This window comes from Quercus robur, chromosome 7 (assembly GCF_932294415.1).
Source record: "Quercus robur chromosome 7, dhQueRobu3.1, whole genome shotgun sequence".
NCBI lineage: Eukaryota > Viridiplantae > Streptophyta > Magnoliopsida > Fagales > Fagaceae > Quercus > Quercus robur.
The window spans coordinates 36,364,660-36,386,156 of record NC_065540.1 but is presented as its reverse complement, the minus strand read 5'-3'; the positions used below and the strand labels follow the sequence as shown (position 1 = coordinate 36,386,156).

The 21,497-nt window shown below is 34.0% G+C and overlaps 1 protein-coding gene across 6 annotated transcripts; it reads left to right on the top strand.

The window, feature by feature from the left end:
- Window positions 1-4,327: 4,327 nt before the first annotated feature.
- Window positions 4,328-20,019, top strand: LOC126693262 (mediator of RNA polymerase II transcription subunit 15a-like). 6 transcript variants are annotated; one of them, XM_050389183.1, is made up of 12 exons: window positions 4,328-4,491; window positions 4,653-4,772; window positions 5,685-5,796; window positions 8,067-8,151; window positions 11,249-12,016; window positions 13,589-13,650; window positions 16,468-16,542; window positions 16,691-17,671; window positions 17,936-18,256; window positions 18,875-19,060; window positions 19,143-19,231; window positions 19,555-20,019. In XM_050389183.1, exons 2-12 carry the CDS (start codon window positions 4,657-4,659, stop codon window positions 19,766-19,768), a joined length of 3,009 nt encoding a protein of 1,002 aa, XP_050245140.1. In that variant the 5' UTR covers window positions 4,328-4,491; window positions 4,653-4,656; the 3' UTR covers window positions 19,769-20,019. The 6 variants fall into 6 exon arrangements, with proteins under 6 accessions (XP_050245140.1, XP_050245136.1, XP_050245138.1 ...); XM_050389179.1 differs by having other exon boundaries at window positions 13,580-13,650; XM_050389181.1 differs by having other exon boundaries at window positions 4,603-4,772; window positions 13,580-13,650.
- Window positions 20,020-21,497: the final 1,478 nt, after the last annotated feature.

Below are 21,497 nucleotides of genomic sequence, written 5' to 3'. Positions count from 1 at the left end.
CACATATCTCTCTTAAATTTAAAAATAACAATTTTTAAGGAGATATAATTGTATGAGTAGGATATTTTCTAAACTAAATGTTAAGTTTTATTATTGAGAGATGCTACGTCCACAACATTTTTACAACAAATCACAAGTGGTTAGTTGTTATTGGTTCAAATTTGAAACTAAGACTAAGATTACTTTTTTGTCCTAACAATAACAACCGGTAACAACCTGCCACGTAGAATTTATTGTAAAAATGTTGTAGACATATCATTTCTCTTATTATAATGTTATAACTCACAACCAAACTAATGAATATATTTAGTTATTACATTACAACGCACTTTATTACTAATAATAAAGATTACAATTCATGTCGTAATCTTCATTCAGTATACCAAATGTACCCTTAAAATAATAAAATAATGTTACAAATAAAACAATTAAAATTATTATTAGTGGAATGTTGACATGGCAAAATTCATATCATTTTTTTTTGGATAGAAAACACACCGAAACTATTATTATAACAACATCACAGTACAAATACATCCTGGATAAGAGCTTGCTGAATACAGCAAGGAATCTCTTCAATCCAAATTACATCATTGACAAGGTTTTGAACTTGTCTTGCTAGAATATGGGCTAGCTTATTGCCAGTCCTGCGTACATGAGAGAAATGAATAACACCAATTTCAGCACCTAACTCATGAATGCCTTCCATAATAGCACCAACAGAAAAGGGTGGTAGTGTAAGTCGCTTGAGAGCATTGGAGATTATCAAGGAATCACCTTCCAGCACAACATCTCGCAGCCCCAAATGCCTTGCCAGAAACAGACCAGCCTTATAGGCCTTAGCTTCAACTTCGAGTGATCCCAATGGAGCTTTAATTTTTCTACATAAAAAGCGGCCTTTAATATGCCTTCCACCTCTCTAATCACAACACCAATACCAGCTAGCTTCTTTGATGAAAAAAGAGCCCCATCTACATTGATTTTTAATAAACCCACTGAAGGAGGAAGCCAGGTCGAAAGCAGAGGCTGTTGTTGTGCAGCAGGTATGTGCTGAACCGATTCTGATGTAGCTTGAAAGAATGAATCCGTAGCAGACCAGTACTCCTGAAAGTAATGTGTTGTCCAAAGAGCCATGGTCGGACCTGTTTTGTCTTCTCCACCATAGAGGATTTCATTTCTGTTACTCCAAAGTACCCAAGCCGTTGTGACTACCTGTGAACATTTTTCCTCTCCTGACTCATTAGTCATCATAACAAGCCATAACAGATCCATAAAAGAGCCAAGATGAACATCCAAATTCAGTAGTTGTAATTTTGAAGCAACCCAAGTTTCTTGTGCTTTCGAACAGCCCCAAAAAATGTGTCCATTTGTTTCAACTTCTTCATGACAGCAAACACACATATCTTCTGCAATCACATTACGCCTCCTTAATATGACTTTGGTTGGTAAAGTGTCATGACAAGCACGCCAACAAAAGTGTCACACCTTATGGGGAATGGGCAAAGACCAAATTTTCTTCCAAAACTTCCTCATTAAACTACCATCAGAAGTAGTTCCACATGTTGCAGTTGTAAACAAATTAACCGCTAATTTATAAGCACTCCTAACAATGAAATTTCTAGTAAAAGTTTCAGCCCAAACCAGTTTATCCGCTGGTAGAGTAACACTCAAAGGAATACTCTTGATCAAGTTGACTTCATGAGGAATAAAGATGTTATCAAGCACTTCAGTTTTCCACCTTGCTATTTGTGAGTCAATCAAGTTAGCAACACTCATATCAGCACTCAAAAACAAGCTTGGAGAAAGTACTTTATGAGATGATACCCCTGGCAGCCACTTATCTTGCCAAATCTTGATATTTGCTCCATTACCAACTCTCCATCGCATGCCTTCAATGACTAAGCTTTGGGCAGAAATTAAACTCCATGTATAAGAAGGGTTGTGTCCAATCGAAGCATGAACAAAATCAGTTGTTGGAAAATATTTAGCTTTAAGTACCCTATAAACAAGAGACTCACCTCCCATTTGAAGATGCCAACCTTGCTTTGCGAGTAAAGCCATATTAAACAACTTTAAAGTCTTAAAACCCAATCCTTTATTACATTTAGGCTCACACATTTTTTTCCAACTAAGCCATGCAATCTTCCTTTCCTCCTTTTTTTGGCCCCACCAAAAATTCCTAATCATCCCCATCATTTCCTCACAAAGCGAATCCGGAAGTTTAAAACAACTCATAGTGTAAGTTGGAATTGCTTGAGTCACGGCTTTAATCAAAACTTCTTTTCCCGCCTTGGACAACAATTTTTCTTTCCAACCCGCCAACACTTTCCCCAATTTCTCCTTGATGGCATTGAAAGTGAGTTTTTTATTTTTCCCCACCAAAGAAGGTAAGCCAAGATATTTCTCATGTTGCTTAATTATTTGGGCACCAAACCGAGTTTTTATTTCCTCTTGAACATCCCTTGAAGTGTTACTACTAAAGAACAAAGATGTTTTTGCACGGTTTAAACTTTGACCGGAAGATTTCTCATACAAAGCAAGCAATCGTTGTAGTTCATCTCACTCCTTTAGCGTTGCCTTGCAAAAAATCAAGCTATCATCTGCAAAAAACAAATGAGACAATCTAGGACCACTCCTACTAATTTTAAAACCCTCCATTTGACCCTTATTCACTGATAATTGAATCAAAACAGACAAACCTTCTGCACATAAAAGAAAGAGGTAGGGTGACAAACGGTCTCCTTGACGGATTCCCTAGATGGAGTAACATGTCCTCTCGGAGTCCCATTAATTTTAAGGGCAAAACTTATGTACAGTACCTTAGGTGCAGTATCTTAGGTTCCCCTCTTAGATTTAAGCCATGTGTATAAAAAAATACAGCTAAGCAAACGACGTTACAAGGAATTGCCGTCTCTTTTTTTTATCATTTTCTTTTTCCCTACTTTTTCTCATCTTTTCCCTCACATGCGTGAAAACTAGATAACTTCAAACACTTTCACCCTTATTTTCCCAAGAAACAAACAGATTTCAAACAAAAATTTTGGCTAAAACTTAGCAAATTTCTGGCAAGACCCCTTCACAACCATGCCTTGCCTTGATTTCGGCCACCATGTGTGGAGGTAGAGTGGTTTTACTTTTCACCCACATGAAACCCCATGCTTTTATAGAGAACCAGGCAAAGAGAATGAAGAAAACGGCGGGGCATGGCGGCTGTGGAGGGGTTCGTGGTGGTCAGTCGAAAGGAACAGGTTTCAATCACTCTCTCTATCGTGTTTCCGTTGATTTGGGTTCACTTTATAAATACATGGCCTGAATTTTTGGTTAATGGCCTTGCCCCTTATTTCCTATGATTAGTTGATCAATAATGAGAAGAAACTTTTTTTGAGAGAGGAAGTGTGGATTGCCATTGCTGGGTAAGTAATAAAGAGGAGAGGGTTTGAATAAAAAGCCAAAGAAATATTAATCTTCAATTGGTGGGACAGATCTGAAATCTTAAAAGTCAAAGAATAAAAAGCCAAAGAAATATTATAAACCTGATCATGTCTTTGAAGGAGGAGACTTAGCTGCAGAAGTTTGGTGGGGGCAGATTTGAAATCTAAAAGATTGAAACTGATGGTTCTCCGTAGCAGGCCAGTCAAAAAAAAAAAAAAAAAAAAAAAAAGCAAAGTGACGGAGCGCTTATATTTTAACGCCTGTTTGCTTAGCTATATTTTTTATACACATGGCTTAAATCTAAGAGGGGAACCTAAGGTACTGCACTTAAGGTACTGTACTTAAGTTTTGCCCTAATTTTAATTGAATAGGTAACTGTAGAAACACATCTCATGATCAAATCCCTAAACCAGTTAGTAAAACCCAATTTCTCCATAACTTTTTCAAGCCAAACCCATTTAACCCTATCATAAACCTTACTCATGTCTAACTTAAGAGCCATTTCCCCAACCTTGCCTCCTTTCTTTTGGCTAATATGATGCATAGTTTCAAAAGTCACCAACACATTATCAATAATCAATCTCCCATGGACAAAAGCACTATGTGTATCACTAATAATCGAAGGTAAAAACTTTTTCAACATATTTGCAATAGCTTTAGAAGCAATTTTATAAACAATATTGCACAAACTAATAGGCCTATAATCTGTTTTCTTCTTTGGCTTTTTAATTTTTGGGACAAGAGTAAGGTGAGTTTCATATCATTAAATCATTAAAAAATAATTAAAATTTAAGGAAATTTATTTAGTGGATTTACTTAAGAAGTTTAGAATATCCGAATCCCAATAATTAATGTTATAAAAGCAAAGCACACGTTTCCAGTCTGGACACAAAAGCAAAGGGCCAAACCTCAAAGCATTCAACTAGCGTTTTCATAGTCTTATTTCAGTACCGCGAACTCTTCGACTTCCTCTCTCACTCTCTGTCTCTTCCCCGGCCGAACAAGAAGAAGAAGAAGAAGAACAGAAGAAAATTACAGGGCGAAAAATCAAAGAAAGCTGTAAGCAAGGTTTCTGTGTATTCCCTGGCTTTTTTTTTTTTTTTTTTGGATTCTTATATAACACGTTAGGTCTTTATTACTATTCTTGATTTTCTTTTTTCTGTTTTGAAGGTTCTTTCTTTAAAAGTTTAAAACAGTTACTGTTATTTTTGGTCTTTTAGAAAGATGGAGGAGAATATTGGGTGCAAACAAACTATCAAAACTGAACCCACTGCACCATCGAACGATGATTGGAGAGCTCAACTTACGCCTACTATTAGACACAAAATTGTCAATAAATTGTAATTTTCTTCCTTCACGCTAAATTTATTATTTTTAATCTTTTTTCTCATTCTTTTTTGTTTAATTCAAAATTCAAATTTATTGTCTTCAATAAGAGTGTGATTGCCTAAGGTTTATTTGTTTTTCTTTATACTTTTAAACGTATCTTTTTATTTAGGCCAAAGCGATTTTAGTACTTCTCTGAAGTTTAAAGCTATCTTTTTTAGTCACGACTTGTTTTTAGTCCTTACGGAGCGTTTTTAGTTTGGCCACATCATTGAAGGGCTTAAACATGATCGCCCTAAACTTTGTGGACTAATCATGTATTTAAGCCATTAATTGATAAAACATGTGTGTTTTAAGAATTGATGAATAGTTGTGTCTGTGTCATATCTGTATGGTTCATAATATAGGTCCCATTGTGTGGGGTCTTACAAATAGCAACACTCTTTATAGATTTTATGGAATCACTTCCATTTCATCCGTAATCTTTTGTATTTCGTTTAGTTATTAATAATCTATATTATTAATAAGTTTATTACTCATGAAAAAGTGATGTTTTAGGTGTAACTTAAGACTTAAAACAGTAACATACTATTAATTATTACTTTTAAAAGAACAAATTTGGATAAGTGAATCTGCATTGAGCTTTTATTTGTCTGAACATTTTATGTGAGTTTTGGCTTTCATGATTTATGCTCTACTTGCTGCTTTCGTGCTTAATTACTTGTCTTTGTATTTGATAGTTTGTCTGTCAGATTTAATATTTCATGAATATTTTAGTTTTATGTGGCAGATTTAATATTCCTAGGTTAATTTGTGATATCATATATTTATATATTAATTATTATTTTTTCTAATTTTCAATTGCCTATAGCTTCATGACGATGTTGTAACTGGATTTTATTAAAGTGTAACTGTTGTATGGGCAGATTGTTAAAATTGATGAGTAGGGTGTCTTCTTCTGATCCTAATAGTCTCAATCGATTTACTAATATTGCGGCACAAGTTGAGGAAAAGATCTTCCGCTACGCCACAACCAAGGTACACTGGTCAATCACAGTTTTCAGCAACTTCCTTGTTTGTTTTTATTTATTTTTTAATTCACAGTGCTAGTTCTCTTGGCTTTTAACAATTACTTGTATGCTTACCATCTTTTGTTAAAAGAACAAAAAGTAATTAGTATAAGTAGTAATTTTTTATTTACTTAGACCAAATGTGTATTGCCAATGAAGTCTAGCTTTAATGACACTTCCTTCTCCCATAAGGTTGTGGATGCATCCACAGAATGTGTGTGACTTGTCAATAACAAAATATGAAACGTGATTTTGCATAAATCTCACTCTTCTACCATTCAACTATGATTTATGGTTCTTTTTATTTTTGTTTCATTTTTCTTTTTAGATTTGAAGTTGTATACTTAAAGTAGTCTTTCTAATGATTTATGTGATTTATTGCTTGTTAAATACTACTTATGCAGCTGTCTAGGACCCATGAATCTCATCCTCCACCAATTGTTTATGGGAAGAGGAAGTTCCATTTATTGCAAATACCATTTAATATTTTTGTGATGTCAAGTCTTTTTGACTTTGGTGCTCACATTTACTTAATGAACTTGTGAAGCAAAATGGATGCTTGAGTTTGAGATGGCCAAGGTTGGGTAGATTTGGTCTCACTGTAGCTCAACAATTACTATTAAACCCAGTTATTAATAGATTTTGAATAATGCAATATGTTTCAGCAATGATCTATCTGGTGTATAACAATGTGCAATCTTGTTTAATTGAGCCCTTGAAACCTTTCTTGATTTCAAAAAAGTTGGTGGGTCTTGGTAGGGCTTTTACAGTTTAATATACTCAAGGAGGTAAGCAACTGTTTATATGTTTTTCTTTATTCTTAGTGGATCTCCCAATTTCTATTTAAACTTAGAAATTGCACATTTATTGCATATTAGATTGTACATTGATTCTCATAGCAATATGAAAAATTGCACACGGTTATGGAGTGAGGATGGCAGTTATGTCTCTGTTGGACTTAAAGTGCCTATATTATTCTAGTCAAAATACAGGGATAATTAAATTTCTGTGCTGTTTTATTTTTTACTTTTTTTTTCTTTTTCTTTTTATAGTACAGAAGAAAAGAGATAACTCAAATATCAATTAATCAAAATCTTTGATTTCTTTGAATACATTGAGCACTAGGACTCTTTCTTCTGTTAGTGGCAATAGGAGTCCTATTTGACTAGTGAACTAAAGACCTAATAAGCCTAAATAAAGGCTAACTCAGACTAAAAGAAAACAAATAAACTCAAGAAACTTAGAATCTTCAAAAAAAATTCTTGACTTGACTCTATTACTGAAATTTCCTCAATTTGTAGGAGTTGCAAAAAATTACTGATCTGATCCTCATTACAAATGAAACCATTACTTGCAAAACAAAAACCTAAAATAAAACCTGATTTAAATCTAAAGATGTCTATCTCAATTGCCACCTCCACCCCTTATAAGTTCTAGGTGGTGAGTGAGGTTGTGGGTTCAAGACCCATCAGGTGTGTGTGTAACTCACCATTTTTATTTATTTATTTTTTAAAAAAACCTACTTAATCATCAAGAAACTAGAAATTTAAAACTATATGACTCTTGCTTTGATTGGACCCTCCATTCTGGAGCTATTTATGAAAAGATGTTGAAACTGAAAATCACACTAAAGACAGCAACTTGACTCTTATTTGATGGCTTCATCGACAATGATTAGCAAATATAAGTAGTTTGTTTATGGAGAAGCTCGTTGGGGGCAAGGATATGTTATGTTCAAATTTTTTAGGTTTGGGTGCTCATTTGACATTCTACTCAAATTGTGTCAATTTTGTTCTGGATTAGGTTTGGGACATACTTGCAGCATATTTTTAAAAAATTTTCATTTTGTTCCTCATGTTGACTTCTTGATAAAGCTTTTTAAAAAATAACCCAAAAATGGAACACAAATAAAAAAATTATGGAAGGATTGGCAGATGGGAGAACTCTGATCAATGTGGTTCTGGCCTGTTTTCTGCTTGCTTTTCACAATATGTGTTGGTATCTCTCTTGTCTGCTACATGGATCAATCTATCAGTTGAAAACTTATGATGAAATTGCAGCAATTCTTTTCCTGCGGAATTGTGTGATGTATTTTAAACAGAAAAATTAATAACAATAAGTACCTCTTCAATCTTCATTTATGCGTAACTTTGGTTTATTGTTTTCATTAAGACTATGCACAGGCTGTGAAGTTGACCTTCAGTTTTAATTGGACATATCCATGTTCTCTGTACTCAGGATGTTTATCTAAAAGGAATATGTAAGAAGATGGCATTGATGGATAACTCAAGCAGCAGCATTGTTCCTTCCTCATCCAGCCAAGGTAACAGGATTTTAGACACTATAAATTGCACAGTTTATCTTTCCTTTCCTCCTTCAACCTCAACTCAACATGCAAGGAAACATTAAAAAAAAGAAAAGTTCAGTGGCTGTTAATTTTTTTTACTCATATGTCTTTTATTTATTTGTCTCATACTTGAAGTTGTTAGCCATGCCATGTTTTGCTCCAATGAGCCTATAACTCAACTGATACGTCATCTTCCCATAGTAATGGGATAGAGCGTGAGGTCATGGGTTCAAGACCCACTGGATGTGTGTGTAACTTACTAGTTACTAATAATAATCATAATAAAAAAAACCTTGCTAAGGTTTGCTGTAACATACTGTTTATTTATAGAATGTCTTAAGAGGTATCCTGTCCTTTTTCATTGTAATGAATACACTTTTCTTGCTCTTCTTTTGTGGAGCTGAAGTGTTTTTTAGTTGTTGCTGTTATTTAACAAGCAATAATAGAGAAGGATAGGGGTAATTGTACATAAAAGCTTTAAAGAGGATGATGTCAAGGTTAAGAGGATAGGAGAGAAATTTGTTAATAGAGCTTGTTTTAGGGGAATAAACATTTAACATAGTTAGCATATATGATCCTCAAATAAGTTTAGAAGTATCCATTAAGCAACATTTATAGGAGGATATGAATGAATTGTTTCAAAGGATACCAATGAAGAAAAAATTTCTGTTGGGGGAGACTTGAATAATCATGTTGGGAAAGGTAGTTCAGTTTTGAGAGGAAAATGGAGGGTAGAGATATGCATTAAGAAGCAAGTCAAGGATGCTATCCTAATTACATAGTGACTTATGATTTAATATTGGTTAAGATCATTTGCATCAATTTTAGCCTAAGAACCTACTTATTCTATTTTACATACTTGCCTTACAAAAAACCCCAAATCAGATTATATATTTTACACTACATTTCATTAAAATATCAAAATTTCTTGATTATTTTTGATTCTTTCTCTTTCTTCACACACAACACCACCATCCACTCTCTTCCTTGTCCTCGGGATAGATAAAAAAAGAATAAAAAAATAAATACAAAATGAATAGTGTTAGTTTAAATTTACACAATTACTGTAGCAATTTTACAAAGTGTAAAAATGATGTGAGTCATTTTCAGGCAAAACTGTGTAGATTTTACACATTTTTCTATTTTAAACCTATTGATGTGAGTGCTCTAACACTTGGTTCAAGAAGTGGGAATCATACTAAATTATTTTATCTTTACTTGAAAGGTTGATAAAGGATGTCATAAAGATTGTAAAGAGATACTAGTAGAGTATAATAACACAATATATGTTGATGACACTAGATGTTTGTGTTGGAAGATGGAGAAGAAACGATGGAGGAAGGGGAAACATAAAAATTATGTGGTGGAATTTAATAGGAGGGAAGAGCAAGTTTTGTTTAGAGATTGAATGGTTAAATAAAAATGATAGATAGATAAATATGTTGATAGGATGTGGGAGGAAAGGGCTAGTTGTATTATAATAATTTTGTCTAAAAAGGTACTTGGAGAATGTAGAGGATGTGGGTCATCGTCCAAATAGGTTTGGTGGTAAAATGAAGAAGTTCACACTGTAGTTTGTTAAAGATCAATAGTTATGAAGTCTACATAAATATAGAATTTGGGGGCATATGAAAATGCAAGGGAGCAAGAAAGGAAACCAAAAGGTGGTTGCAAAAGATTAGATTTTAGACATATGACAAATTATATGATTAGATTTTAGAATTATGACAAATTATATAGCAAGTGAAGGACGGAGAGAGGGATATATTTATGAACTTGGGACATTTGACAAGGGAAAGAAAACAAGAGACTTAGTGATGCACGAAAACTTCTTAAAGGGGATTGAGAATCAACAAGAACCGAAAAATAAAATTAAACCTAGGAATTAACACCAAGCAAGATACAGAATTAGGAATTAGCAGGGTGACCCTAGGAATTTTTTCTAAGATAGTCATTAAAAAATATAAAGTCTAACGAAAAAAAACATGAATATATTGATTTAAAAATAAAAAATAAAAAAACATGCAAATACATGAACTTTTACTTTTTATGTTATCTATCCAAAAAAAAAAAATTACATGAAGTTTTACTAGAAAAATAAAAAGGCAAAAAGGACTAATGAGAGATAAAGTAAAAACTGAGAATGTTGAGATGAAAGTAATAAAGTGAGAGAGAGTCTAAAATGATTATAGAGAAGAGAGAGAGAGAGAGAGAGAGAGAGAGAGATGACACCTACACTGACTGTGAGCAAAGCTATTGAGTAGAGTAGAGCTGTTGGTGCCGCCAAGAAGAACTCATAGCCACAATATCTCTCTTGGTATCATTTTTAGGAAAAATGAAATTAGGGATTATTTTAATGAAATGGGTTGAATGAATAATGAATTTGAATGATTAAGGTTTCTTATATTTTGGTTTTGAATGGGCTTTTTGTTCATTTGTTGTTGTTAGGCCTAATATTGTTGTTGTTTGAGCTATTTTTGCTGCTATATGAGCTAATGTTGTTGTTGTTAGGCCTAATATTTTTGCTGCTATTTTTGTTTAAGAGGTTAAGGATTATGTTTGGGGGCCAAGATTATTTTTGTTGAACCCAAATTCTTACAATTCTCAAGTCAAAGTGTTCAATATTGTTTTTAGGGTAGACAAAACAGATTAGTTTAAAAATAATTATGTATGTAATTTTTTTTTTTTTTTTTGGCAAGTGAGGGTGTTCATATGAACACATTGAGCTCAACGTAAAGTCGTACCTGGGATATAGTTCCAAGCGAGATAGAAACACTTAAGGAATTAACACCTGGGGTTGGTTTGATACCCTGAATTGTTTGGATTTGTATTGCTCTGTATATAAGTGTGTGTTGTGCTGGTGTATGTTGAGTAGCAAGCATGTATTAGGTTGATATGGGTTATATAAGCAACTACAAGGAATTGTAGTTTACATCTTGCAAAAAAAGAAGCATTTTACCTGATATTAAGCAGCTTAATAGTCATTGAACCTCACAATTCTGATAAACTGCATATGCCATTGCTTTATGTCTACCAATATAATGCTGTGTTTGCCATCCATGATCTATTACAGGTACAGAGTTTTCTGAGGCAGATGCAACTGGGGACAGCTCAAGGTTGCGGAATGTGCCTGGATTTGCTCATAACATAATGGGAAATTCAGTAGATCAGCTGCAACCAATTATTGCCACTACCAAGAGTGAGATGTCTGCAAGCCAGCCTTTGCAACTGGTGGTTTCCCAGCCAGACCAACCTCAGCAGTTGCAAAATCACCAGTTGCAAAGGCTGTACAATAATCGCCTTCCACAGAAGCAGCAGACTGGATCACAAAATATTCAGCAACAACACATGCAGCAGAAAATTTCATCACAACAGTTGCATCAACAGCTGCCAGAGCAGCAGTCAAGTGCTACACTGTTTAATTGGAATCAGCAATTTATGCAGCAAATAAATACTTCAGAGCAGCAGCAAAATTCCTTGAGTCAATGGTACAAATCAAATACATTCCAGCAGCCATTTGGCTTGCCAAGTAATGTTTCTGGAGTGTTGCAACTGCAAAAGGTGGTTGCACCTCAGTCAAACGTCTTGAAACTACAGTCACATCAGCCTCTGACACCCATGCGTCGACCTGTGGAGGTCACTGCCGCACAACATGAGGTCCCACAAACTTCACAGTCAACTCAGTTTCATCAGCTACAAGGTTCTCCAATGAAACTTAATCTATCAGAGGAAACTATGCAGCAAATGCTTCAGACATCAGCTGTCTTGCTTCAGTCTCAGAATGTAATTGATCAGCAGAAGCAAATTCAATCACAGAGAGTGCTCCATGAAGAGTCAACAGGTATATTTGTATTCTTGATGAAATTAAACCTTGTTGAATGCTCTTTAATTGCAGCATAACCTGCTGTTCGTTTGTTTATGGTAATCTTAAATTTTGGAATTACTCTGTAAACCTTTTCTGTTCATTTGTATGCTCTTTAATTGCAGCATAACCTGCTGTTCATTTGTTATGGTAATCTTAAATTTTGGAATTACTCTGTAAACCTTTTCTGTTCATTTGTTTTTGGTACTCTTAAAATTTTATTTTATTTTGGTTGACTTGATTGCTGAAAATGTAAAATAACAAGAAATTATATTTTGATTCTTATACATTGGCTGACTAGATTGGCCAATCTAAATCCAGAAGAATTTTTTTTGCAAATAAATTGATAATTCATATATTGGACCCAAGAGATGAAAGAAAAAGTTAGGGAATGAAGTATAAATTGAAAGATTTCTACACCAAATAGTTTGTGTATATGGATCAAATTGGGATGCTCTTAAAACAAAAGGTTTTAATTATTGCAGTTATCAGCTGCTCAAATATCTTCAGCAGATAGAAAAGTGATGATTACACTGAAACCAGTTCTCTGTGCATATTAATTACACAAAATTCTGCTGGACTAAGAACACTTCTGTAAATTAATTGAATTTCATACAATATCTGTGAAAACTAAAAACCAGAGTGTAAGTATAAGAAGGTGCATCTACTGCAAACGATCTGTTATATGTTTTGCAATCTGCTTTTGGTGCTAACTAAGATCTTTGAATAAATTGAGAATTTTGATGCTTGGAATTTTTATAAATATGTTAGTTCTTTGGGATATTAGTGTTTCTTTTAAATTTTGTTTTCAAAATTGTATTTGACTATCTAATAAGGTGTGGAGTATCCAAGTATGTCTAGATTTAATATTGTTTAGTAAGTTGTGTCTTGGGAATGTCTTAGACTACTTAATAATTTTTCTTGCAAACCATTTTTATTATGTGTCTTTGATTAGTCAATCTTTGTAATCCCTTATAAAGTTTCAATGAAAATATGAAGAAAGCATGCTATGTTTGATAGAAACTTATAATTTTTCTGGGATTACTTCATTTTCTTCCTATTAAGGTTATTTTATGTTTTTGGCAAACTATTGCTACCTTATTCTGGCTGCATCTTCTTTCCATTGGTGATTAACTTTTGCTGGCCAGTGCATCTTATATAAGAGGTGCCTCACCCCTCTTGTTTTCTCTTTAAATGAAATGTTACTTTCCAAAGAGACAAAAAAAAAAAAAAAAAAAAGCAATAGTCTTTTGTTGCCCTTCCATTTAGCCCTTACATTTTGCACCTTTCGTTGTGTGTGTGTATTACGTATTAACTGTATGAGAAGATTCATTCATTTGCTGATTTTATTGTCATTCTTTTACTTCTGTTAAAAAATTTTGACAGATGAATGTTGGTGTTTTTTTAGCTAGTAAACCTCATGTTCTTGTAGTGTTATTATTCATTACTTAGTTCTCTTCTTGAAGTTTCTTTACTGGGGCAGTGTTTTGGTTTGGAATATATCAAGTCCTACTTTCAATAAATTCTCTTTTTCTCTTGAAGCATCATTAGGTTCCTCTGCTCCAAACGAACTCACAAATGTGGCTAATTGGTATGACTGGGCATATCAAAAGGTATTTTTGTTCTTTTTAAATAATAGTTTGTGTTACATATCCAAAAAAAATTGTTTTAGTGTTATGGATTATCTAACTACAATGCTTTTGCAACATATATTGTCTTTTTTTTTTTTTTTTGGGTAATATAGACTTACGATTGTGGACTTTTTGATAACTAAAGAAGCATGAACACAAACATTACACTGGATACAGTGACATGATGATTCTTGAAAAGCTAGGACACACCATGGTAGGGACAATTAATTAATTAATTAATATTGATAAACTATCATACCTATCAAAAATATTGATAAACTATCATTTTTCGAAAAAAAATTAGTTGTTAGGAAATAGTTGATCTAATCATTTACCTTCGATAAGTGGGACACTTGGGAATTATAACTTTTAAATAGGAGGTAGAGTGGGACAAGGTTCGAACCTAAGATCACTAGTTTTGCTACCATGATAATATTCCACTTGTCCCATAATAAGGGCATAATTGAAGGAAATCACAAAATTGCACCTCCACTTATTTATCCTTTCACTTCTATTCTAGAGGCATATTAGTAATTTAATCTCCATCCTTTTTCAATTTGTTCTTTGTATTTCAAATTTTGTCTCTGGCTGTGTCTTTGCCATGTCTTAATCAAATCCAAAATAAATAATATATTTTTTTGTTAGATGCCCCATGGAATTGCATTAGGCCATGTCTCAAGCATACTTATGTTCAACATGTGTCTAACACTGATATTAATGCCTTTATTCCATGTCTGTGCTTCATAGCTTGATAATCTCCAACCTTTTTTTTTTTTTGATAAGTAATAAAGATGTATATTAAAAAAAAATACTACCTCATGCAGAAAATCATAAGGTAGAGATAAAAATTACAGAAAAAGAAGATAAAAAACAGAAAGAAAAGATACTAATTACAAAGAAGGGAGCTAAGGAACATAGGGAGAGAATCACTAGAGGTGAGTCCCCAAGCCCTAAACCAATCAAAAAGGGAGCCACTGAAAGAAGCCAATAACTGGTCATCAAAACTTTCCATGTCCTCAAGCATCCTCCAATTTCGCTCCCTCCACAAACACCACATTAAGCACAGCGGAGCTAAATTCCAAATGCTAGACAAATGCTTTCCAAGCTAATTCCACCAACCAAAGAGAGTATCCGCAACTGATCTTGGCAAGACCCAAGAAATCCCAAAAGATCTAAACACCAAACTCCACAACTGGTAAGCCTTACCACAATGCAGTGGCAAATGATCCACCGTCTCTCCTTTACAACGACACATAATGCACCAGTTTACAAAGTCCATCCCTCTACCCCTCAAATGGTCACCTGTAAGGATTTTATCCCATACAGCAGTCCATGCAAAGAAAGAAACATGCCGAGGGGCCTTAATCTTCCAAACACCTTTCTAAGGAAATATAATAGGCAAGGGTCCTCTTAACTTATTATAAAACAATCGGATATCAAAATCCCTAGTCTTCGTCAGCTTCCATCGCATATGATCTCCATTCTCAATTAGAGGTAAATTAGGGCCCGAAGTACGGAGAAATTCATCCACACCACCCTTTTCCCAATCATTTGGTCTCTGAATGAAATGAACATCCCAGCTTCTCTGTTCCTTTATCCCTAACCATTCAAGAGAAGAGGCCACTAATGCCCCTTTACTGGAGGCAATCCCATACACAACCGGAAAGGTCAATTGAAGTGGATAATCCCCACACCATTGATCTGTCCAAAACTTCACTCAATCCCCCACCCCTACCTCAAACTGAATATTTTTACTAAAACCTTCCCAGCCCATTCGAATGCTTCTTCACAAACCACACCCATGTACCCCTCTATCTAGCTTGGAAGTCTAACCCCCCCATTCTTCACCAAACTTTAGAGCTACAACCCTTCTCCAAAGCCTTGTCTCCTCAACCCCAAACTGCCATAACCATTTCCCTAGTAAGGCTTTATTGAAAGTAGTTAATTTCCTTACTCCTAACCCACCATTTTCCAGAGGTGCACGCACCTTATCCCATCCCACCATATGTGTCTTGGAGACCTCCCATAAAAAATTCCTTTGCAACCTCTCAATTTTATTGGCAACATGTGTAGGGATAGTAAAAAGAGATAAAAAGAAAGTCAAAAGACTAGATAATGTACTCTTAAGCAACGTCAGTCTTCCACCTTTTGACAAATACATCTTCTTCCAACCAGCCAACTTACGCTCAATTTTCTCCAATATAGGATTCCAAACAGTAGGGAACTTGTGGATTAGGACTTGTGCATGTTATTAAATATTTACATACAAACATGTCTGTATGTCCTTGTGTATGTATAAACACACACAAAAACATATCTGCTATAGGCTAGGCTATTTTTGACTAATATATAGGTTGATACTTGATAGTATCTTAAAGTTTTGAGGATTTTATGATTTGCTCAAAATGTAAAAAAAACCCTCAATGACAAAGTAGCATGTTCTCCTGCCCCTATTTTTGGGCACTTCTTATTACTCCTTTCGTCCCAATTTGTTAGATGTCTATTTCATTTTGGAATGTCCCAATATGAAGTCCTCTTTGGAGAGACAATACATTAAAAGATATTCCCTTAAAAGGTTGGATTTTCTAATCAAGCCTAATGAAATGGGACATTGGGAGTATATGAGTGTTAGGCTTGTAATACTAATTCTCATGGTGGGATGGGAGTTGAGACTTCTTATAGCTTGTGCTGAAAGCGTCAGCATATTCATGAGCTATGGACTCCTTATGTATTGTTTTAATTTAATATAAGATTTGGTGCTTTTTCTTGCTTGTTAACGCATTTGAGTGTGCTTTTCAGCTACAATCTGTGAGGGAGAATTGCTTAGAAGATTTGGAAAGACTACAGAAGACAGCAGTTGACATGTTTCAGCAGGTATCTCATTCATTCTACCTTTTACTGTCATTTTTCATTGATGCCAGATCCAACTAATTGATTTTGTTGTTGATATGTCACTACCAGATTTGATCTGGCATCCTGTTTTCTATCTGTCTGAATTTAAACTATCTGCTTCCTTCTGCAGGCACAAAATCCTGAAAATTTCAAGAAATCAATTATTTCAATTGGGAAAATGATAACTTTTTTAAAACTTCCCAGAAGTGACATTGAACGGTTCTCTGAGCAGAAATTTCAGGGTTATTTACAGGCAATTGTTTTATTTGTATATCATAGTAACATGAAGAATAAAAATTCTGTGCCTGTACAACAACATGCACAGCAACTTCAACTTTCTGGTTGCCAATCCCAACCATCTCAGCTGCAGCATAACAAAAATGTGAGACCCCACTTTCATCCAGTGAAGTTACCCTCAAGAAGCACTCCAATTGGTATATCTCCACTTTCAGAAATAGAGCAAGGGTTTCCTAATTCACAACCAACAATGATAAATTCACTTCAGTCTGGGTCTCAAACGAGATTGGAAAAAAGAAATGTTTTTAGTCCATTGCAGCATGATTATCCCACGCCTGTGCACCAAGCAATCACCGGTTCATCAAAACAGACAAAATTTTCTCATAATTCCAGTCTGAATACACTTGATTCCACTATAAATTCGTTTCAGAAGAGTTCTACTATCATCACTTTCCAGCAACAGAAGCAACACAAAATACATCAAACGATGCAGCCACAGAACCTAAAGCAAGAAAATCAACTTCAGTCGATTCAGCAGAGGAAGCAACAAGTGTTTACAGAAGATGCCCAACCCAGTATTAGTTCAGGATTTCTTCAGTGTTGTCACTCAATTGACTTGGAACATCCTGATCGAACTCAACCACCAAGAAATCCTGTCCAATTTCATTCCACCTCTCAAATATATCAGAGTTCTTCTCTTCAAGTTAGCCAACGAAATCTAGGGTCACCTCTTTCAAAAGCTGGTACAGTGTTTCCATCTGCAACACCAGTAGACCTTGAGAAATGCCCCTCTTCTGTTTCTGTACTTTCAAACTCAGATTGCAATCAGCAAACAGCTGCTCCAAAGCAGCCACTTGAGCGCTTACTTAAAGCGGTAAGTATATCCTCTCCCTTCATTGCTCTAAGAAAAAATATACATTGTCCAACAAAGTTTTAATAATAATGGATATAAATTACCTGTTATCACTGTTATTGAGACAATTTTTTTTTAAAGTTTCTTCATTCTTTTTGAAGAAAGACTTTTTAACATTCGTGTCTTGGTCCGCCCATTACTCATAAGAGAATCTTCACTGCAGTTTTTATCACTTCTCAATTAGATGTTATATAGTGGATTTTGAGAAATCAAACAATTTTTCAGGTTGAATCAGTTTCACAAAAAGCACTGAGTGCCTCTGTTCAAGAAATTGATATGATAGCTGGAACCACAATTGATAATGTATCCAAAGGTTCTGTTGGTGGGGGTTTGGCGTGTAGAATGAGATGTCAAATACAAGCAAAGAACTACAGGTTGCAAAATGGACATGTTTTTGTGGACAAGATGAAGCACCGGATCAGTTACATGGCCCATAATGCAACTTTGTTATCTGCCAATGAAATTTGTAGTTTTAAGCGGTTAGCTGATGATTTAAGTGACCTAGATTCAACTGCAAGATATCAGATCAAGCGGCCCAGGATTGAGGTATGCATTCTGCTCCTAAATCATTTGCTATTTAATGGATTGTTGTTGATAATTGGACTTTAATGTGTTGCATGCCCTGTTAGAACCATTCCCCTTCCATACCTATGGTAGATTGGCTGGTCTGCAATTTTTTCCTATGTTAACATATGCTGTATATATTATGCATGAATAGCCTAACATTTTGAAAATGATTGGAAAGGTAAAATACTTTCCTGTTATGATATTAAAGGCAAAGTTACTTGCAATGTGGTACATGTTTGGTCTATGCAATTGATACATGGTAAGTTGACTTAGGCATATTTTGTTTACTATTTTCAGGTCTCCACCTTGTTTATGCTATTCATGATTTAGTTTTTACGATCACCAGAACAAATTATCAGTTGTATTAGTCATTCAAATTGGTGAATTAGTTCTTCAGTTTATTGGCCATATGACTTTATTTTGGCTCTTCCCCTATCCATGTCAGTGCACTTTTAACTCAAGACTATCAACTTCTTTTGTTGTACTTAGAAATTGAATTATGGTTAAATCCACTATTCTCATCCTTTTCGTTTTTCATTGAGATGTGCATGTCCTTAAAATCTTTGACATGGATTTATTCTTCACAAAATGTTGCAGCCAAAAAATGAACTCCGGAATGAAATCAAATGCATAAACCAGCAGTTAGTAGAAACCATGATAGATTTAGATTCAACTGAAGATCTTGCTTCTATTGAAACTGGTGAAGGAACTGTTATCAGATGCTCCTATAGCGCTGTGGCTCTGAGTCAAAATTTGAAGTTGCTGTATGCTTCATCCCATATGGTAAGTACTGTAAATTCTCTGAGAACATATTATTTGAATTCTTTACTAGAATGTTTATTTGCTCTTCCCTTTCTGATTACAGCTGCCAGTGCTTTCTTTATGGTTGCTTGTTCCTGCTGATTACCCAAATTCTTCTCCTACAATCTTTGATGGGATGACTGTCCGCTGGAGGTGAGAGATTAGAAACTTCTCTATTTCACTAGACATTTTGGTATCTGATTGAGGTTGGATGAGTTGTGATTTAATCTGGTGCATATCTGAGCATAAGCACCCACACATGGATCTACAACATACACATTTTAATGTGGTATCCAATGTTTTTAAGTGTTATATAACCTTAATGAATTTTCTTGACTAAGATCCAGTGGTTTGTTAAAAATAATTGAAACCTAAATTTTGAATTCCTTTTTTTATAGCTAGTATGCTAGGTTCAGGTTCAAACTAAAATAAATGAATTGCTGGATTTACTAAAAATGTTTTCTTTTTAAACACAGCCATGACAATAAGGAGTCTAAAGAACTATCGGAAAATGCAAAGTTAAAGTTCAGCGTTGTTCTGCGCATCCTTTCAGAGCCCATATCTCTTGGAGAGATGGCGAGAGCTTGGGAATTCTGTGCCCGTGAAGTATTTCTTGAGAATGCTCAGCATATTGGAGGAGAGTGCTTTAGTTCAAGATATGGTCGGTGGGAGAACTGCATTACTGGTTGATCTTTGTTGCCTACTAAATATGCAAAACTAAGAACGTTTGTAAAGAGCTTTATTCTGTATAGTTTTGCCTTGTAAATTAGATTACCATGCCATTTTCCTGTTACTTAGCATCCTGTGGTTTATAGTATAATTTATAATGTTAAATGTGTAAGTTTATAGGCAAAGCCAATAACAAGGTTTTATGTATCTACTTTTTTTTTTTTTTTTTTTTAATTTTTAAATAAAAAAGTTTTTTATGGTTGAATAAGAAATTTGTTGTAAAGTTATTATTTTGGTAACTGTTTCAGTTTAGTTATTTGCTTATTTTTAAAATGGTCTTTAGGTGGGATTGAAAATAACATCTAATGAAATTCTCGTTAACTCAGCGATTGCCATCAGCTTTTGTAATGCCTCAAGCCCTCGGCTCTTAAATATTTTGGTTTGGCTGCTGATATCCATGGAATGCCCCGTTATCCTTTTTCTGAAAAAAAAAAAAAAAAAGAAAAAAAAAAGAAAAAAAGAACCCTTGCTAATTTGTTAGAGGGAGTTTAACTTTTGTTTCATATGTAGTTGTCAGTAATATGTATTGTACGATACATATCTTATTGTGTATAAAAAGTTTCGTATTGTAAAGACATATCAGAAGTACTATTGCATCATACGATATAGCGTGCGTATTGTGGGAATTGTATCATATCGTATAATACATAGACATATGTTTTAAATTGTGTTTGTTATTTGAATTTAACAAGTTGTTAAACTTTTTTTAACACAAAATTATTAAGTTACTTAATTTATCATAATAAAATAACATGTCTATAAGGTTTTTTTTTGTTTTTGGTACAAAATTTGTACACATTTACATTTCACTTTCATATTTACAAATTTCTTTACTATACTATGAATAAGGTATTAATTGACAATATAATTATTTTTTATTTTTCTCATTATTGTTATAAGTTTAAAAAACCAAAATGTGAAGAAGAAATTAAAAAAAAAATTATTAAAATAAAAGAACAAGAAGAGATAGTAATGGTTGATGATGATGATGAAATTTTTAATGAAAAAGTAAGTTTACAAAATGATAAATATGATAATAACATTGACTTAGATGGAATTAATTAGGCAAGATGATGAATATGGTAAAAAGAAATTATTATTTTGGGTCATTTGTAATATATTATCACTTTTGGGTATAATAAATTTGAATGTCTATGTTATAAACACGTGTATTCAAATTTATAATGAATATATCATATATATATATATATATGTATTTCTATAATTTTTTATAAATTTTATTAAGTGTTTGCGTATCTTACAATATCTGATATGATACAATAAACAACATAAAAAATCAAAATCGATTCATGATACGATTCACGTTTTCACAACTATGATTTTAATTATACATCTACCATCAACTGAAGTGGAACCATAATAGAACAGACATCACTGTTGATCGTAAGAGACTAAGCGGACCTGGAAGTTCTGTGTTGCAACCCTTTCTTTGGCAGTTGGCACCATAAAGTGCAGTTATTTGTGAATATGACAGGAAGTCTAAAAGTGGACATAAATGTTTTGACAATTTAACATTTCGTGCCCACTCTAATAAGTGTGGGCATCGGTGAAAGTTTTTTGATTTTCCTCCTATTTGAATTGAGTATGGAATGCTGCGTTTGATTTACTGGATTAGATTGCCTAGGTTGGATTTCATTAAGATTAAATGAAATTGGGTGGGATAATTGTT